General features: G+C 40.2%; 1 protein-coding gene across 1 annotated transcript in view; it reads right to left on the minus strand.

Annotated features, from left to right (window-relative positions):
* The window catches only part of ipo11 (importin 11), a 471,218-nt gene that overhangs the window by 158,683 nt on the left and 291,312 nt on the right, over positions 1 to 21,223 (minus strand). The window contains exons 25-27 of the mRNA XM_043689427.2: positions 20,170 to 20,265; positions 16,921 to 17,034; positions 5,722 to 5,843 (exon numbers count right to left, since the gene is read on the minus strand). Coding sequence (XP_043545362.2) covers positions 5,722 to 5,843; positions 16,921 to 17,034; positions 20,170 to 20,265 — 332 coding nt within the window. The remainder of the gene's footprint in view (positions 1 to 5,721; positions 5,844 to 16,920; positions 17,035 to 20,169; positions 20,266 to 21,223) is intronic.

Raw genomic sequence — 21,223 nt, forward strand, 5'->3', positions numbered from 1 at the left:
CTGGAACGAGGTATGATAATCAGAAATAGTAAGGTGAAGAGACAGGTCAGGCTGGAACACAACAGCAAGCAAGGAATACCTGTTGGATTAAACTGTATCTATTTCAATGCAAGAAGACTGACAGGTAAGGCTGATGAATTCAGGGCATAGAACAGTACATGGGACTGGGATATTATAGCCATTACAGAAACATGGCTAAGGGAGGTACAGAACTGGCATCTTAATGTGCCAGGGTACAGGTGCTTTAGGCGGGACAGTGGTGGGTGGAAAGAGGGGAGGAGGAGTTCCAGTTTTGATTACGGGGAGTATCTCAGTAGTAATCAGAGATGAATAACTGAAGGATTATCCAGTGAGGCTTTGTGGGTGGAGCTAAGAAATAAGGGGATGGTGGCTTTATTGGGGTTGTACTATAGACCTCCAAATAGTCAACGGGAATTAAAAGGAACAAATTTACAGGGAGACTGAGGAGACCTACAGGAGCAATAGGGTCATCACAGTAGGGGATTTTAACTTTCCTAACATACACTGGGACTGCCATAGCGTTATGGTCTCAGATGGAGTGGGATTTGTTAAGTTTGTTCAGGAAAACTTCCTCAAACAGTACTTAGAGAGTCCTACTCGGGAAGGGATAAAACTCAACCTACTCTTGGGAAATGGGGCAGGATGGGTGACTGAGATAACAGTGGTGGGGAGCACTTTAGGACCAGTAACCATAGTTCTATTAATTTTTTAAAAAGTTATGGAGAGGGACAAAACTGGACCACAGGTTCAAGTTCCAAATGGGGGTAAGGCAAATTTTGGTGGAATTAGACAGGAACTTGTAGGGCTTGATTGGAGTTGTTTGTAGGCAAAGGGACCTCCAGCAAGTGGGAGGCCTTTAAAAGTGAGATAGCTAGAGTTCAAGGTCTATATGTTCCTGTGAGGGTGAAGGGCAAGTTTGGCAGGATTAGGGAACCCTGGATGATAAGAGATATTGAGGCTTTGACCAGAAAAAAGGAGGCATGGCTCAGGGTAAAGGCAGCTGGGATCAAGAAAATCCCTGAAGGTACACAGGGAATACAGGAGATTACTGAAGAAGAAAATCAGAAGGGCAAAAAGAGGGCACGAGATAGCCTTGGCTGAGAATATTAGGGTGAATCTAAAGAGGTTCTTTAAGTATATTTAACAAAAAAGAATAACGAGAGAGAGAACAGAACCCTCCCCCAAGGACCAAAGAAGACACATATGTGTAGAACCGCAGGAGATGGGTGACGTCCTCAATGAATACTTCAGCTCTGTACTTACTGTGGAGAAAGACCAGAAGACTTGCGATCTTGGGGAAGTTAGTGGTGATATTTCGGAGACAGTCCATTTCACAGTATAGAATGTACAAAGGACCTGACCAGATATATCCAAGATCATTACAAGAGGTGAGAGAAGAAATTGTGGGGGTGCTAGCTGATATTTTTGCATCACGGGTGATGTCCCAGGAGACTGGAAAGTAGCAAATGCTGTGTCCTTATTCAAGGAAGGCTGCAAAGAAAAATGTGGGAAGTATAGACCAGTAAACCTAACATCTGTGGTACTTAAGTTACTTGAGAAGATTTTGAGAAGTAAGAGATAAGGCATTTGGAAAGACGGGGTTTGACTAGGAGCAGTCAGCATGGCTTTGTGCATGTAAGATCATGCCTCAAAAATTTGTTAGAGTTCTTTGATGAAGTGACCAGGAGGATTCACAAGGGCAGGGCGGTAGACGTAGTATGTATGGATTTCAGTAAGGCCTTTCATAAGGTTCCACATGGTAGGCTGCTCTGGAAGGTTAGATTGCATGGAATCCAGGGGGAGCTGGCAAATTGGATACATGATTGGCTTGATGGTAGGAAAAAGAGGGTAATAGTGGAAGGATGCTTGTTGGACTGGAGGCCTGTGACGAGTGGAGTGCCTCAGGCATTGGTGCTGGGCCCATTAATGTTTGTTACTTCTATCAATGACTTGGATGAGAATGTACAAGGCATGATTACTAAGTTTGTAGATAACACTAAAATAGGTGGTATTATGGACAGTGAGGAAGGTTATCAGAAATTGCAGCAGGACCTTGATCAGCTGGGAAAGTGGGATGAGAATGGGCAAATGGAGTTTAATTCAGATAAATGTGAGGTCTTGCATTTTGGAAAGTCAAATCAAGGTAGGGCTTTCATGGTGAATGGTAGGGCCTTAAGGAGGGTAGTGGAACAGAGAGATCTTGGAGTTCAGGTGCACAGTTCTCTGAAACTAGAGTCACAGGCAGACAGGGCAGTGAAAAGAAGGCTTTTGGCACACCGGCCTTCATCAGTCAGGGCATTGAGTATAGAAGTTGGGAAGTTATATTGCAGTTGTGCAGGACATTGGTGAGGCTGCACTTCGAGTATTATGTCCAGTTTTTGTCACCTTGATATAGGAAGGATGTTATTCAACTGAAAAGACTGCAGAAGAAATTTACAAGGACTTAAGGGTCTGAGTTCTAGGGAGAGGTTGGTCAAGCTAGAACTTTTGTTTTCTTCAGAGCATAGAAGAAAAGGGGAATTTTTAGAAGTGTATAATTACATGAAAGGCATAAATTGGGTGAATGCACTCAATCTTTCTCTCAAGTTTGGGGATCAAGGAGCAGAGGGTATCAGTTTAAGGTTAGACGGGAAAGAATAAAAGGGAACCTGAGGGACAACTCTCTTACATAGAGTGCGGTACATATGTGGAATGAGCTGCCAGAGGAAGTGGTTGAGGTGTGTACATTATCAACATTTAAAAGGCATTTGGACAAATACACAGATAGGAAAGGTTTAGAAGGATATGGGCTAAGTGCAGGGAAATGGGGTTATTTGTGAATAGACATTTTGGTCAGCATGGACCAGCTTGGGCCAAAGGGCCTGTCTGTGTGCTGTACGTCTGTAATCCTCTATAAACTGCGAATAATTTGATAGCAGTAGTCTGAATGCCAAGTAAGAGAAGAAAGACATGAAGAAAAAGCTAACAGGCATAAACATGCAACAAAATGAGGCAATGTTATGACTTAAAAATTGGTGAAATCAATATTGAGCCTGGAATTGTCATGATTGTAACATGTTCACAAATTATCCAAAAATGATCTACTATCTATGCATGCTCTATTAGCAAAAATAACAGCAAGGTTTTTTTTTTAAACATTGTTTTGACAGGATTGGCAGCACTGTTATTCTGTGAAATCAACAATGTCATGTATTTGCATGTGCAAACAAACACTAATTCAAAAACTCCTCTGTTCTTACAGTCTGCTGCTGACATCTTTGTGAATCGGAATCATTAGTAATCGCTGAACTGATAAAAGTTTCTCCTCTATATCCTTGCTAAAAATCACCATGCTCTGAAGTGCAACTAGAACATAGAAGAATACAGCGCAGTACAGGCCCTTTGGCCCTCGATGTTGCGCCGATCCAAGCCCACCTAACCTACACTAGCCCACTATCCTCCATATGCCTATCCAATGCCCGCTTAAATGCCCATAATGAGGGAGAGTCCACCACTGCTACTGGCAGGGCATTCCATGAACTCACGACTCGCTGAGTAAAGAACCTACCCCTAACATCTGTCCTATACCTACCCCCCCTTAATTTAAAGCTATGCCCCCTTGTAATAGCTGACTCCATACGTGGAAAAAGATTCTCACTGTCGACCCTATCTAAACCCCTAATCATCTTATACACCTCAATTAAGTCACCCCTAAACCTTCTTTTCTCCAATGAAAACAACCCCAAGTGCCTCAGCCTTTCCTCATACGATCTTTCTACCATACCAGGCAACATCCTGGTAAACCTCCTCTGCACCCGTTCCAGTGCCTCCACATCCTTCCTATAGTATGGCGACCAAAACTGCACACAATACTCCAGATACTAGGTTCATAATATACTGTCATCAAGGTGTTTAGCAACCTCCATAACCCAGAAAAACTCATGTTATATTTGACTCATGCTAAATTTTCCTATGATAAGAAGTTCCATCATTTAAAATACCAAAAATATGTTTGCTTATGCTGTTTCAATTTATAATTGGTATGTATCAATCTTTATTGCAGTTACTGTAAAATTTATAATTGAACATTAAGCAGTGCATTTTACTTTTAGGTCTCCGTCTTGAGAATTGGGTGCTTACTCTGCTTGGTAACATCACTGTTAATGAATGCCTGAAGATCCCCTTGACTTGGCATTAGGTTCAAACCAACATTAGGACAGGCAAAAAAATGCCACAGGCAATATCAAACCTTGTTGGCAGCTTTACTACAGGTCAGCTGCAAGCTCCAGTGTTTTGCCGCTGACACAAAATCTGAGCCACTGTTTCGTAATCATCGAACTACTCCTTAGATTTCAGGTCATTATGAACCAAAGGTAATGTCAAGAGAAGCAGCAGAATCCATTTATTTTTAAATGCAAAGGTATACTTCCATGTTTTGCAAGATAACCACAGTAATTTTTCTTGCATCTTACAGTTGTTCGTAATTCTCAATATATATTTGTCTTACACATAGTACTTTATGAAATTTGGGAACTGTCTCTTTAACTTGAGGTAAACTGCAGCAATCAAAGTGCTCACATGGCTGACTAACTTCTGTACAACAACAAACCTGGCTCTTGTTTCTACAGTAAGCAAAAGTTGTGAGACTTGCTAAGATGGGGGAAGACATTTGCATTTCTGGACAACAGTAGTTGTGTTGTTGACTGTGGCTAGATTGCTATCTCAAAGTCTCATAGAATGGAGTTATCAATGTCAGTTTTCATAAATGGCTAAATTGTGATCTCTTTATCGAATTCTTTCACAGCATAGAGTTTGGGGTATACATGATGCTAATTTGTACTTCTACTCAGATACAAAGCTTTGGGGAAAACAAAATGTGCAGAAAGCCATTGTATTACTGGTAGGTTTTTGAGATACTTGGAAACTCTCAGTCTGCAGCCATCTATGAGGCAGCTCATACACTGAAGCAGAGAAAGCGATGACGCTATTGCTCACCAAAACGAATGGGGGTGGACGGTGCAAGGGGGGAGGCGGGGGGGGGCTCAGGCTCAGATTGAAAAGATCACGTTTGTGAGGGTTTAATAGGAGTTTGGAAGATCCACTTAGCTTGGGCACATGCAAGGTTATCTCCCACATTACCCCACTGCAAAGTTAGTTCTGGGATTTGGAGCTTGTGAAAGGACAAAAGGCCATCAGGAGCTGAGAACACCTTTAGGCTGGTTCCTTGAGAATGAAGTGTCTATTAAGATTCAAAATGGATAGCTATTTTCAGTCTTTTCAGAATTAAAAGAAGACAATTTCCTTGACAGTAGTTTAGAGTATTTGCAGCTGATAAAAGTAATGTAGATTCAATTGAGGAATGTAGTAATTTTCTTCAAACTTTACCTCTTAATTTAAGTTACCAAATTACCAAGTCTTAACAGGGATCATAGAAATGATAATAGCCACAAAAAACAACACATATTGCAAATTCAGAATCTCACTTTCTCCCAATATTCTTTTTCAAAAATAGAGTTTTGAATCATAAATGGCAAACAATCACAAAAAACAATAACATTACAAAGAATGAAGGTGACAGTAAACAATGCTGATCAAATTAACTTCTGATACAAATAATTAACTTAATACAGTCAACTGAAAGCTCAAATAAGCACCATTCTTACTCAGGACAGAGAATACTATAAGTAGATATGATTGTTATACTAATAAGCACTTGCTTACCTGTTTTCTGAAGGTAAGAGTGAAAGTAATGCTAATGCAGAAAGTTTTCGTCTCTCTGGCTGTGTAATGTTATCCATTCGATCAACCCACATCTCAATTATACTGCCAAGGATCTGATCCATCTAGAAAGAAAACCAGACTTAATTTATTTACAACCAAATGTTTTACTACTGGGGAGAGCGTGACAGTAAGGCTTTAAAAAAAAATATACGTTTAATATTTCAGAATTCCATTATTAAAGAGAACATGAACAATATACAGAACTAATATTGCATTTCTACTGGAGGATCTAGTCAAAATGGCATGAAAACCAAAAAAAATTGCTTCCAGACAATTCTAACGTGATGGATGGGCAGTCAGCATCTCTTTCATAATTATGATGGAATATGTAACATTTCTCAAATTGTCAAAGTGATAATACTGAATACATCAGAATAGAAGGTAGAAGCTAAATTTTCTTGCCAAACAAAGATAGCCTCACCAATGCTTTTTTCATTTTAGTACCAATGGAAAACAAAAATGTGTATGCCCACTGCTAAAACCGTTTATTAAAATTTCAGTTGCATTTTACTGGAAGTTGCCATAGTCTGAGCACCATGGCAAACTCTCTCATTGAAGAAAAACCTCAGCTGATGAGTTTAACCTGGAGGGTCACCAAGCCTCAGGGTGAGAGGCATGATTAAGGTAGGGCTTTCACAGTGACCATATTGGTATTGCAGATTTCACTTGTATTGTCAAAGACAGTACCTAAATTATCCATAATGTGGCATATGAAAACAAACTTAATTGTGATGCATGTTCAGTGAATTGAAAATATGCCAAATAAAAGGACATGGAAGATATAGTCTGTAGGGAAATAGATGGTGACATCTTGCAAAATGTCCAGATTACAGAGGAGGAAGTGCTGGATGTCTTGAAACGCATAAAGGTGGATAAATCCCCAGGAGCTGATCAGGCGTACCCTAGAACTCTATAGGAAACTAGGGAAGTGATTGCTGGGCCTCTCACTGAGATATTTGTATCATCGATAGTCACAAGTGAGGTGCTGGAAGACTGGAGGTTGGCAAACGTGGTGCCACTGTTTAAGAAGGGTGGTAAGGACAAGCCAGGGAACTATAGACCAGTGAGCCTGATGTCGGTGCTGGGCAAGTTGTTGGAGGGAATCCTGAGGGACAGGATGTACATGTATTTGGAAAGACAAGGCTTTGTGCGTGGGAAATTATGTCTCACAAACTTGATTGAGGTTTTTGAAGAAGTAACAAAGAGGATAGCGGTAGATGTGATCTATATGGACTTCAGTAAGGGATTCAACAAGGTTCCCATTGGGAAACTGGTTAGCAAGGTTAGATTTCACAGAATACAGCAAGAACTAGCCATTTGGATACAGAACTGGCTCAAACATAGAAGGATTGGTGCCGGGTCCTCTACTTTTCGTCATTTATATAAATGATTTGGATATAAGCATAAGAGGTATAGTTAGTAAGTTTGCAGCTGACACCAAAATTGGAGGTGTAGTGGACAGTGAAGAAGGTTACCTCAGATTACAACAGGATCTTGATCAGATGGGCCAATGGGCTGAGAAGTGGCAGATGGAGTTTAATTCAGATAAATGGGAGGTACTGCATTTTGGGAAAGCAAATCTTAGTAGGACTTATACACTTAATGGTAAGGTCCTAGGGAGTGCTGCTGAACAAAGAGACCTTGGAGTGCAGGTTCATAGCTCCTTGAAAGTGGAGTCGCAGGTAGATAGGATAGTGAAGGCGGTGTTTGGTATGCTTTCCTTTATTGGTGAGAGTATTGAGTACAGGAGTTGGGAGGTCATATTGTGGCTGCACGGGACATTGGTTAGGCCACTGCTGGAATATTGCATGCAATTCTGGTCTCCTTCCTATCGGAAAGATGTTGTGAAACTTGAAAGGGTTCAGAAAAGATTTACAAGGATGTTGCCAGGGCTGGAGGATTTGAGCTATAGGGAGAGGCTGAACAGTCTGGGGTTGTTTTCCCTGGAGCGTCAGAGGCTGAGGGGTGACCTTATAGAGGTTTACAAAATTATGAGGGGCATGGATAGGGATAAATAGACAAAGTCATTTCCCTGGGATAGAGCAGCCCATAACTAGACGGCATAGATTCAGGGTGAGAGGGGAAAGGTATAAAAAAGTCCTACTCAGATTTGCTTTCCCAAAATGAAGCACCTCCCATTTATCTGAATAAAACTCCATCTGCCACTTCTTAGCCTTTGCCCATCTGATCAAGATCCTGTTGTAATCTGAGGTAACCTACACTGTCCACTACACCTCCAATTTTGGTGACATCTGCAAACTTACTAACTATACCTCTTATGCTCACATCCAAATCATTTTTATTCCCTCACGGGATCTGGCTAGGCTAACATTCATTGCCCTCGTTGCCTAGAGAGCTATTAAGTCATAGAATCATAGAATGCCTACAGTGTGGAAACAGGCAATTCGCCCCAACAAGTCCACACCAACTCTCCGAAGAGTAACCCATGCCCTTATCCGATTACTCTACATTTACCCCAACTAATGTACCTAACCCACACCTCCCTGAACACTATGGACAATTTAGCATGGCCAATTCACCTTATCTGCAGATTTCTGGATTGTGGGAGAAACCGGAGCACCCAGAGGAAACCCATGCAGACACGAAGAGAATGTGCAAACTCCACGCAGACAGTTGCCCATGGTTGCAATTGAACTCGGGTCCCTGGTGTTGTGAGGCAGCAGTGCTAATCACTGAGCCCCGGTGTGGACCCTGCATTGCTGCGGGTCTGGAGTCATACAGAGTCCAGACGAGGTAAGGATGCCAAAAACTAAAAGAACTCCAGATGCTGGAAATCTGCAACAAAAACAGAAATTGCTGGAAAATCTCAGGAGGTTTGGCAGCATCGGTGGAGAGAAATCAGAGTTAATGTTTCAGGTTCAGTGACCACTCTTCAGTTAAGGATGGCAGTTTCCTACTCTAAAAGGATATTTGTGAACCAGATGGGATTTTCCAACCATTTCCACTGATTTAATTGCCTGAGAAAATGCAACATTTATTTTAATTTTAAAACTCATTATGCATTTAATAACTTTTTAATTCTCTTTATGAAAGTTTACTTTAATTTTCAGATTTCAGTATTATTCAATAAAGCAACAGTCCTTTCAAAATGCAATTTCCCTTTCTTCATACTGCCTACCTCCATCCTCTCACACATACCATTAATAACCCTTGACCTAACTTCTTAAAAACTCTTGTTAAGAATCCCTGAGCTCATTGCCATATTTACTTCCACTGTTCCAACACCCTCATGAGTGATTTCAGTGGCCTGTTGTGGGCGCAAGTAACGACACATTTAGATTAGACAAATTTCCAATTCTGCGTGGTCCACTTATTACCATCAATTTTGTTGTAAGAATACATCTCTAAACTGTCTTTTATGAATTTTTTAAAAATACCAAGATATAATAACAAGACTGTAATTTTTTTTAGCAATGTCGGGTTTATTGGCAAGTAATAATCAGAGGATGTTAGCTCTTTGAATAAGTGCAGTCAGGAACAAGGATCTACAAGATAATAGTTTTAAAGTTTTTGTTACTGTATGAGATTAAACTTCTCTGTAGATCAGGCTACATTAGCTTACTCTGCAGCACAAATCTCTGTTGCAAACCCAGTGTGTAGAAAACACTGCACAAGTACCTACTAGGTGACTTACAAAGCAGACTCTATTTGGATTAATTCAATCTTATAATATTGCCAAATTTCACCAACGAAATAAATGCAGTTTTGGGAATGGCCTACAAACGACTTCAAGGATTGGCCACATGGACCAGTGACAACAAAACCAAAGTGCACTACTAGTGAGTAGCATGAGTAATCTTTTTCACATGGGAATTCACAATATTGAGTGGATCTCAGCCAAACTATTATATGCAGTCTCCAAGGTAATCTAGTATGTTGCAACTTTCATAGCTTTAGAAAGTTCCAAAGTGCTCTGCTGCCAATTACTTTTAAAGTAGATTTGTTCTGAATAACAGAAACTGCAATCAGAGGTGATAGAACTAAGCAATCCTATAACGAATGGATTATACCTAAGTTCTGCAATTCTGCCACATCCAGTCATGAATGGTGCTGGACAATTAAATAAATCACTAGCAGAGGAAAAGGCTCCACAATATCCCCATCCCTAATGATAGAGTCATAGAGATGTACAGCATGGAAACAGACCCTTCAGTCCAACTTATCCATGCCGACCAGATATTCCAACCAATCTAGTCGTACCTGCCAGCACACGGCCCACATCCCTCCAAATCCTTCCTATTCATATGCCCATCCAAATGCCTTTTAAATGTTGCAATTGTACTAGTCTCCACCGCTTCCTCTGGTAGCTCATTCCATACACGTACCACCCTCTGTGTGGAAAGGTTGCCCCTTAGGTCTCTTTTATATCTTTCCCCTCTCACCCTAAACCTATGCCCTCTAGTTCTGCCCACGTCTATTTACCCTATCAATGCCAATCATAATTTTATAAACCTCTATAAGGTCACCCCTCAGCCTCCGACGCTCCAGGGAAAACAACCCCAGCCTATTCTGCCTCTCCCTATAGCTCAAATCCTCCAACCCTGGCAACATCCTTGTAAATCTTTTCTGAATCCTTTCAAGTTTCACAACATCTTTCCGATAGGAAGGAGACCAGAAGTGCACGCAATATTCCAACAGTGGCCTAACCAATGTCCTGTACAGCCACAACATGATCTCCCAACTCCTGTACTCAATACTCTGACCAATAAAAAAAAGCATACTAAACGCCTTCTGCACTCTCTTATCTACCTGTGACTCTACTTTCAAGGAGCTATGAACCTGCACTCCAAGGTCTCTTTGGTCAGCAACACTCCCTAGGACCTTACCATTAAGTTGTTGTGGTTCTGTTCGCCAAGCTGGGAATTTGTGTTGCAGACATTTCGTCCCCTGTCTAGGTGACATCTTCGGTGCTTGGGAGCCTCCTGTGAAGCGCTTCTGTGATGTTTCCTCTGGCATTTATAATGATTTGTACCTGCTGCTTCCGGTTGTCAGTTCCAGCTGTCCGCTGCAGTAGCCGGTATATTGGGTCCAGGTCAATGTGCTTATTGATTGAAACTGTGGATGAGTGCCATGCCTCTAGGAATTCCCTGGCTGTTCTCTGTTTGGCTTGTCCTATAATAGTAGTGTTGTCCCAGTCGAACTCGTGTTGCTTGTCATGAGTGTGTGGCTACTAAGGATAGCTGGTCATGTCGTTTAGTAGCCACACACTCAGATGACAAGCAACACCACTCTCCCATGGGGAACCTTGCCCAATGATGGAAGAGCTCAAAACATCAGTGCAAATGGCTGAAGCATTCACGGCAATATTCAGCCAGAAGTGCCAAATGGATGATCCATCTTGGTTTCCTCAAAGGTTCCTAGCATCACAGATGCCAGTCTTTAGCCAATTCAATTCACTCCATGCAATATCAAGAAACAGTTGGAGACACTGGATACAGCAAAGGCTATGGGTTCTGAGAACATTCCAGTCATAGTACCTCAGTGTTGTCCTCCAGAACTTGCTGCTCACCTAGCCAAGCAGCTACAATACTGGAAGCTACTCGACAATGTGGAAAATTGCCCAGGGTATCCCCTGTACACAAAAAACAGGACAAATCCAACCCATCTAATTATCACCCTAGTTTACTCTCAATCATAAGTATCCTGATGGATGATGTCATCAACAGTGTTATCAAGCAACAGCTGTTCAGCAATAACCTGCTCAGTAATGACCAATTCGGGTTCTGCCATAGTCATACACCCAAGTTGTCAAGGCTGACCACGTTTCCTAAATTGAACTAATCCCAATTGCCTCTGTTTAGTCCATATCCACTTGTGTGGGTTTCTTCCGGGTGCTCCGGTTCCCTCCCACAATCCAAAAATGTGAGGTCAGGGGAATTGGCTGTGCTAAATTGTCCATAGTGTTCGGGGTAAATGTAGGGGAATGGGTCTAGGTGGGTTACTCTTCAGAGGGTCAGTGTGGAATTGTTGGGCTGAAGGATCGGTTTTCACACTGTAGGGAATCTAATCTAAACGTTTTCTATCCATGTATCTTTGCAAATGTCTTTTAAATGTTGTAACTGTATTTGCCCCTGCGATTTCCTCTGGCAGCTTGTTCCATATATACACCACCCTGTGTGTAGAAAGCTGTCCCCTTCGGTCTCTTTTAAATCTTTCCCCTCTCACCTTAATTATGCTTTTGAACTCTACTTTTGAACTCCCCTATCCTGGGGAAAAGATTTTAACTAGTCACCTTATACATGACTCATGATTTTATAAACCTCTATGAGGTCACCCCTCAGCCTCCTCTCCAGGGATAAAAGTCCCAGCCTATCCATTCTCTTCTTATAACTCAACCCCTCTAATTTTAGTAGCATCCTTTTAAATATTTTTGTACCCTTTCCAGTTTAATAAGATCTTTCCTATGAGCAGGGCAACCAGAATTGTACACCATCCTCAAACATACTAACCATGCCTCCTCGAGTCACATCCAAATTGTTTAAGTCCCCCTCAGCTTCTGACCTCATTACAGCCTTGATTCAAATATGGACAAAAGAGCTGAATTCCAGAGCTGAGGGGAGAATGATAGTCCTTGAAATCAAGGAGCCCTAACAAAACTGGAATCAATGTGAATCAGAAAGCAAAGTCTCTGCTGATTACAGTCATATCTAGAATGACAGGTATGGTTGTTGAAGGTAAGTCATCTCAGCTCCAGGACGCCTCTGCAGAAGTATCCCAGGTAGAGCCCTGGTTCCAACTATCTTCATCAAAGACCTTCCCTGCATTATATGGTCAGAAGTGGGAATGTTCGCCGATGATTGCACAACGCTCAGCACCATTATGACTCCTCAAACACTGAAGCAGTCGCTGTTCAAATGCAACAATATCTAAGCTTGGGCTGACTCGTGGCAAGTAACGTCAGACAATGCCAGACAATGACCATCTCCAATAAGAAACAATCTGATCCACGCCCCATGACATTCAATGGCGATACCATCACTGAATCCCTCACTATCAAAATCCTCAGAATTACCATTGGCCAGTAACACAATTGAACTCATAAATACAGTAGCAACAAGAGCAGGTCAGAGGCTTGGAATATTGGGCAAGTAACTCACTTCCCAACTCCCCAGAGTCTGTCCATCGGCACAAGTCAGGAATGTGATAGAACACTCTCCACATGCTTGGATGGGTGCAGCTCCAACAACACTGAAGAAGCTTGACACCATCCAGGACAAAGCAGCCAGTTTCCACATATACAAACATCAATTCTGTCAACCACAAACACTCAGTCGAGGCAGAGTGTTTCTACAAGTTGCAATGCAGGAATTCACTAAAGATTCTTAGACAGCACTTTCCAAACCCATGACCACTTTCACCCAGAATGGCAGTAGAAAGTTGGGAACCCCACCACCGGCAAGATATCGTGCAAGCCACTCGCCATCCTGACTTGGAAATATGTTGTCGTTCTTTCAGTGTTGCTGCGTCAAAATCCTGGAATTCCCTCCCTATTGGCATTGTGGGTCAACCTACAGCATGTGGACTGCAGCAGTTCAAGAAGGCAGCTCACCACCACCTTTTCATGAGCAACTAGAGGTAAGCAAGAAATACTGGCCAGCCAGCAAAGCCCACATCCCATGAATGAATTTTTTAAAAATGCAATCACAGTTTTTTGTAGGCAACTCCATTTTATCTTACAATAGTTCATTTATAAACTGTGCTGGTTGCTGCCTTATTTCCTTCCATGCATTGCTTACTATATAATGAAAAGACAATTTGTAAGGAAATTCAAAATGACATAGGCTGACTTTGTAGCTTCACTTTCAGGAAACCATAGGTATTGTTCTGTGCGTTGGGCCTGTTCAAGATTTGAAAGAACATTTATTTAAATATAGGCTGTTACCTGCAATGAACAAATTCTGGCATGAAGCAGTTTTTCACAGTCATAAGAGGCATAGATATTACCTAAACCAGGTGTTCTGCCACAGTGTCTGAAGTATCTAAGGTGCTGCAGTTTGGCAGTCCAGTGAATAATTCTCAGACTAATCCATATAGATTTTTGAAATTCAAATATACATCCATGCACAAATTTCATCTAGTTTATACAACAGGTAACAGTGCAAATTTAGTTTTACTGGGATATAGGTTCAAGTGAAGGAAGTGGGAATTTTAAGTGCGCAGATTACACACTAGCAACTCTCATTTCAAAAGGGCAATATTTGATACTTTGGAAGGACAGGATGCTAGGTCAGAGAAAGAGAGAGAGAGAGAGACACACACAGAGACAGACATAGAGTGAAAGACAGAGTATGTGTGTGTGTGTGTGTTTGTGTGGAGGGGGTGCTGTGAGTGTGTGCATGTGAGTGAATGTGGTGTGTGCTTGCATGCTTGGCCACTCTGCGTCCCTGACCGCAGGGACATTCGGCCTTGGATCTTTGGGTGACCGTTCTGCAAAGTGGACATCAGGATTCACAACAATTCAGAGTGGCCAAGCGGAGGCTGATAGTGAAGTTCGGTACTCATGAGGATGGTCAAGACCGGGACCTTGGAGTTCATGTTACACTGCAAGTGACCCCAACTACACTATACACACTCTCACATACACTCTTACATACTGACACACTTAAGCAGACCCTCTCTCATACACACGCTCTCTCTCAGGCGCACACACACACACATACACTCCCCACACTCACACCAACGCAGACACCCTCTCACAGGCTTATATTTTGTCACACTCATGCACACACACTACCAAGCTCTCGCATACAAACATACTCACACCTCCCCAACCCCAACCCCCCCCCCCGCCCCAACACACACACATATATAAGTCTATGAGATGAATTTGCATTTGCAGAATTGTAAAGGCAGATACATTCTACTTTGTTCAAAAAGGACACATTCTGCAGACAGTCAATGCATGTAACATTTTATAAATTCCCATTTTGGAAATAGAACCAGTCTGGCTCAGGACTAGGGTACATACAGACTCCAACCTCACGCCTTTAATGCATTGTCTGAGCTGAAATGTCTTTTTTTAATATAAAACCTTAAGTTATCTCAAGAATGTGACTTGAAAGAAGTACTGGGATTTACATATTAATGAACCAAAACCTGCAATCCATTCTAAAAGATTAAACAGCAATCCAGGTTTGTTCAATATATCATTTCAGTTGTATGATACTGTGATCTTTTGCAATATATTCTGTGGCCTACTCCATAGCTACCTGGTGAAGGAGCAATAGTACTTCCAAATACACCTGTTGGACAATAACCTGGTGTTGTGTGATTTTTAACTTTGGCCACCTAGTCCAACACCAGCAGCTCCACATCATAAAAAAAGTCAGCAAATTTACCAAGTTAGCAATTGGGTTAGGCAGAAGAGGTACATCACAGGATTGATTCCATGCTGCCTAATGAGTTAGCTATCAGCTGGGACATTAATAGGACCCCTAATGTCTCTTCCAGCAATCCTAAATTCGATGGTGGTGGTCGTGGTGGTGAATGTGGGGTGGGGGAAGAGGGGGAAAGGTGGTGGTGTTGCTTAGCACTGAAATCAGCCATCATTCCCGCTCCATATCATTAATTTTGCGACACCTCCTGGAAATATGAACACTGCTGTCATGCTTGTTATACTCAAATGGATTGCTGGCAACACCATCATCACGCTTATGAAATAATGACAATTTTGATGAGTACCAGAAGATACTCAATCCCAGTAAAGGGACTTAGAATACAGCCATACTTACAGTAGACGAGGAACAGGGAGAATATTGAAGAAAATAATAAAGTACAAATAAATCTTACAAATATGCATCAGTAATTTACAAGCATTTGGCAGCTTCAGGATAGGTAAAAGCTCTTAGAAATTAAGATTGTTGGAGTTGAAGAAAAAAAAATTAAAACCAAATAGAATTCTGATAAAGAAAACATTTCAGGCATTCAATGTCTTTTTCTTTGAAATTAAGTTAGCCAAAATAATAGGAAAACAATAAAACTGTCTTTCTCAAGCTTTAAAACAAAATTGATGAGAAAAAGCTGTAATTATAGTCGTGTTATAAGGCTATCTAGTTGCACCACCTTTCTGTGGATAAGAGCTTAAATCATACGTAGCCATGGGTATCAAAGGAAAACATTATATTCTCAAAACACACTATGAAATGAATGTATCATAGTCAGAAAGCCAAGCCAATCTGGAGATTTTTTCTACCTTGTCAAATTGGATTTTAAAATTCAATATTTGGAATTCGAATCATAAATATTCATCGTTGTGACTGAATTGCAGCTATCAGTCTGACTGGTATGTGTTGATAGCAAAATATGCCACATATCAAGTTTATACTGCCTACCATGTATTGTTGCACTCAGCATCAGAATCAGTTACAGAGAAACACTATGCTTGGGGTTTAAATACATTTCATTTCAGACAAGTACGAATTAAGTTTGAGAGAACAAGGGCAGATCTACCAACCGACTAGAAATAAAATTATCAAGTATTCATTGTAGCTTCTTATCTGCCTAGATACTACACAGTTCAAACCAATAGAAAGACAACCTCCTACAGAGATTTTACACCACCTTGTTTTACTGTAGATGGAAGACAGACTAGACTCCATGATAACTTTCTCATTAATGTGCTTTCAAGAAGCCATCAAAATGGTAGTATACCTGCATCCTAAACAATTCAGTCATGAGCAGAGGTAGTGGCAGAATTTTTTAAAAAAGTTATATTCTCACAGATTAACCAAAGAATTATTGCAAAAAGATTGCAGCAGTTCTAGACTACTGACACCTTTATAATTGAGAGATGGGCAATGAATACACTCTTGAAAATGTTCCTCACATCCCAAGGGGGGAGAAAATGCTTTGCCAACCATTTGGTTAGTGTAAAGTTGTACTTACTATTTGGTAATCAATTGAATTGTTCGAAATAATACCTGAAACTTGCTGTTCCACATTTCCTATTTTCTGGCAATGCACAACCATGAACTTTCAAACCTGACAGACTTATTTGTTGATTATTATAATAGGCAATTTCACTGTAATCAAGCGAAGGAGAGTCTTGAGGAAGTAGTAATTTTTGTTCAATTTCAAATCAGTTAACATGTTTCAAGAATTGTAAATGCTTGCACTTACCTCTTGGCTGAGATCTAATGCAATCTGGTTGAGAAGGGAAGAGAAAAATCCTGCATTTTGCAATAGTACACGTCCTGTAATACCCAGATACGTAGACATTACCACTGGATATTTCTGAAATACAAGGAAACAATACATACAAAACATATCTTGTTGAAAAAAAAGTAGACTTGTTAATAAAAAAACTTCAAAACATTTTAATTTATCCATGTATCATTGATGTGGCTAGTTAGACTAGCTTTTATTGTCCACCTCCAGAGGGTAGTTAGGAGTCAACCACATTGCTGTGGGTCAGGAGTCACAGGGAAGCTAGACCATGCAAGGATGGCAGATTTCATTTTCTAAAGGGTATTAGTGAACTGGATGAGTTTTATGACAATCAACTGTGGTTATATAGTTGCTATTATAATTTTAGACTCGCTTTTTATTCCAGATTTTTAAGCAATTCAAATTTCACCATTTGTCATGTGTGCTTCAAATCCATGTTCTGAGAACATCAGCCTGGGTTTCAGGATTATTGGTCCAATGACATTACCACAGTGTCACCCCCTCCTCATTCCCATTCTCTAAATTCACAACTAAAGTTAAATCAATTTTGAAGGGAAAACTCTCAATTATCCTCATTGAATTGGAGGAAAAAAGAAAGCAAAATACTTTTGATTTGTGTAAAACAAGACAACAGCTTAAATTTATTGCAGTTGTCTGATTTGCATGTTTTCTGGTTTACTGCAAACTATTTTAAATTATTTTACTTATAATGATGAATGCTATGAAATTCTGTGAAATTACAATTATGTTGTGAGCAGTTTTGTAACAAGAAATTTCTGCATTTCTTATCCAGTTTCCTGATCAAGTGTTAATAGTTAGTAAATATCATATCTTTACTTTTTCTGTATTTTTGATTGTGGTTTGAAATGAGAAAAGAATGTTTTAAGAAACAAGGATTGCTGCATATTGTTAAAGCAAATAACCTAACATTTATGGTATGTACTGATTATGCAAACAGTGGTGGAACCGAGTTTGTAGATGAGCTGAACCCAAGGCACATATATAAATGGAGTTTTAAAAGTAGCTAATTGGTTTGTGAACTAGTGATCAGTTATTGATAACAAAGACCTTCGGCCTGTCAACGATCATGTGATTGGCTCCTAGGTAGCAGAACAGCTTGGAGGTGTGAATATGTCAGCAGAAACTACTATCTCTTTTCTTTACAGTAAAATGGGTCTCAAACCTGAGGATACCTAGCTTATTTCCCCTTTCCAGTTACTGTAAGCTGTCACTTCTAATGGATAAGTCAAAAATCTTTATAAATGGGAACCAATCACTATGTCTTTCCCAATAAAAAGGTAAAAGTGTCTCAAGGAAGAAGATCAAGAAACAGCGTTCTAATCAGAAGAATCAATTCAGCAAGCCTTATGGACAAAGATCACTATTTTTTCTCCTACTTCCATAAAAATCCAAATTAATTCTCCCTACCTATATGTGAGTGTATACAATCCCATTTGTATTGTGGGAGCTTATAAGCAGCTTATAGTATTAATTAGTTGAATACTGCAAACATGTTTATATCTATTTAGAGGAGATATCTGCCATTTGGTACCTGCCACAATGGATATATCGATGACTCTCATTAATTTTTTTCTACGTTTATCTATGGTTGCAATCTATGTATTAGTAACAGTCATTCTTGTCAAGCACTGAAACTTGGCCTGTGCGTTGTCAAAACAATGGAAATTTTGTATTTTGTTATAAAATCTTTAATTTAATTTTGTGATGACTCCAGGAATACCAGGACTTGATTGCCAGGGGAAATCCTAATAAAATGTAACACTACAGCTAATTGATCAAATTTAAAATCCTCATTAAGCAACTTTATTGTAGCTTATAACATGGTAAAATGTAAAAATATTCAAATTATATGAAATCCAATAAAAATGATTTGTTTATAACAACAGGATATCCTGATGGATGTGTCTCTGGAGACACGAAATCAGAATTTGGAAGTGTATTTTGACATAGAGTGAAACAAATCAACATTAATTGTCTTAAAAAGTTGCAATAAAACTTTATGAGTGCAAAAAAGGCATGCAATGCAAAATCCTCTAAAACAATGATACCTTAGGAAAATGTCTTGCACTTATCCCAAGTTTTTTTTATGGCTGCCATGTAATTGCAGACCTGACATCATAGGACCTCCCTGGCAGCCTTTGATGGCTCTACAGGATTGACTGTTGCCCACTCTTCATTACAGTCAGACATATCCCTTAATCGTGATTAGCCTGAGTAAAGGATTAACTGTGAATAAGCCCCTGGACCATGTGAGGACTGTATCTGTGATTGAACATACCAAGATCCCCTGACTGATAACAGTAGTTCCTGCTCTCCATCTGGAGGAGGGCTAGTTTGAAAGTTAGGGGGGTTTGCATTTAATTGAATAAATATTATTGCATTTCCTGTGCAGACAACTGTGAGCCATATCGCAAGATATTTACCCCATTACTGGACAGATGAGCATTACAAGCAACCTATCTATGCGTCTGCACAATATGGCAGTACTGACATCCTTCAGGTTCTGGTTGAAGCCCCAGTGAATTAACAGGCATGGCAAGGCATGGATGCCGCATGCATGCATGAGGCACAAAGTCACTATGCGCTAAGAGCGCTTATCAACAGGTCAGAGATCAGCCTAGTCCAATCACTGAGCTGTGTGCCTGTCCACATGTGTAAAATGTTGTTGTCGCAGCCTTTCAATGCTAGTTGTTGGTGCACCTTTTAATGCAAGTTTATCCTTCTAAAATATCTGGCACGTAGGTTGGAGCAATGCATAGGATCATGTGCGATCTGCAAAAATCAGATACTACTGTTGGTAAGGGAGGGATGAGAGAGGATGGTGTCCGTTGATCATGCTCTGAGATGCTGTTGCTTGCAAGGAGGCTTTTCACAGCCAACAGTGGGTTTAAGTGTCAAGGACACCTCTGATTTCCATGCTGAAAATTCTCAACATGCAGTTTGTTTGGCATGATCGCCAAAATAGGAAGTTGAATATTAATGAGGCAAAATGTGTATTAATAAGGCTTTAATAACAATAACCCCCTAAAAAGGCGACATGCTGCTGGCTAGAGGTTTTACCAAATGTCTCACTGTGATTCTGCCACAATTGTTGGCATGGCCTCGCTAAAATTCTGCATTTCTACTAAATTAAGAGCCTGTTTAATTCATCATCTGTGAATTATATTTCTTAATTCCTACCTCTCCATCCAAGATTCCTTTCAGGACTGATGGAAGAAGTGGCTGAAATATCTGAGGCCCTAGTACAGGATTCACTTTGAGGACATTTTCTACAACCTGCAAAACAAAATTTATCCACCAAAGAAGTAGTTAAAATAATTTTAAACTCTGCTTCAAATGCTGAATAAAACATTTAAACTAAACTGAACTGTAATTTTTAAAACTTTGGTGATGAAACAGTGAGAAATGATTTTTATGAACGTTTCATTAACAATACTGCTATGTATCTAGAGATGCCAAACAATATGCATTCAAACAAAGTACCAGAAATGAATTTCCTAACACACTGACTGGACTTATTTGTAGATACAGCTAACATTTTCACAGTATATTAAAGGCAACTGAAAAGGGGATGTGAATTTATTCATGTCTCAGTTACACTTATCTAATAATTTAATGCACAATGCATATACATTTAAATCTATCCCAATTAGGGTTTTTCTACCCATAAGTTTATAATTTCAGATTTATTCAGTGAATTTGAAATTCACTAGCTACCATGGCATTGAACCCCTGACCCCAGAGTATCATCTCATGCTGCTGGATTACTAGTGGTATTACCACTATTTGCAATGTTTGAGAAGATTTGTAGCTCAGGTTAAGGTTCAGGCTGCAAGTTTGCTCACTGAGCTGGAAGGTTTGTTTTCAGATGTTTCGTCACCATGCTAGGTAACATCATCAGTGAGCCTCCGGTGAAGCGCTGGTGTTATGTCTCACTTTCTATTTGTGTGTCTTGGTCTCTTAAGGTGAGTAATATCATTCCTGGTTCTTTTTTTCCAGAGGTTGGTAAATGGGGTCCAGATCAATATGATAGAGTTCTGGTTTAAATGCCAAGCCTCTAGGAATTCCTAGGAGAGGCTAAACATAGACATGCACAGGAATTTCTCAAGGCCTGGCATTCAAGCTGGAACTCCATCAATAAACACATCGATTTGGACCCATTTACCAACCTCTGAGAAAAAGAACCAAAAATGATATTACCTATCTTAAGAGACCAAGACAGATAAATAGCAAG

The sequence above is a fragment of the Chiloscyllium plagiosum genome, unplaced genomic scaffold (assembly GCF_037043375.1).
Source record: "Chiloscyllium plagiosum isolate Xiang-an unplaced genomic scaffold, Cpla_swu_hap1 HiC_scaffold_1, whole genome shotgun sequence".
In the NCBI taxonomy this organism is placed as follows: domain Eukaryota; kingdom Metazoa; phylum Chordata; class Chondrichthyes; order Orectolobiformes; family Hemiscylliidae; genus Chiloscyllium; species Chiloscyllium plagiosum.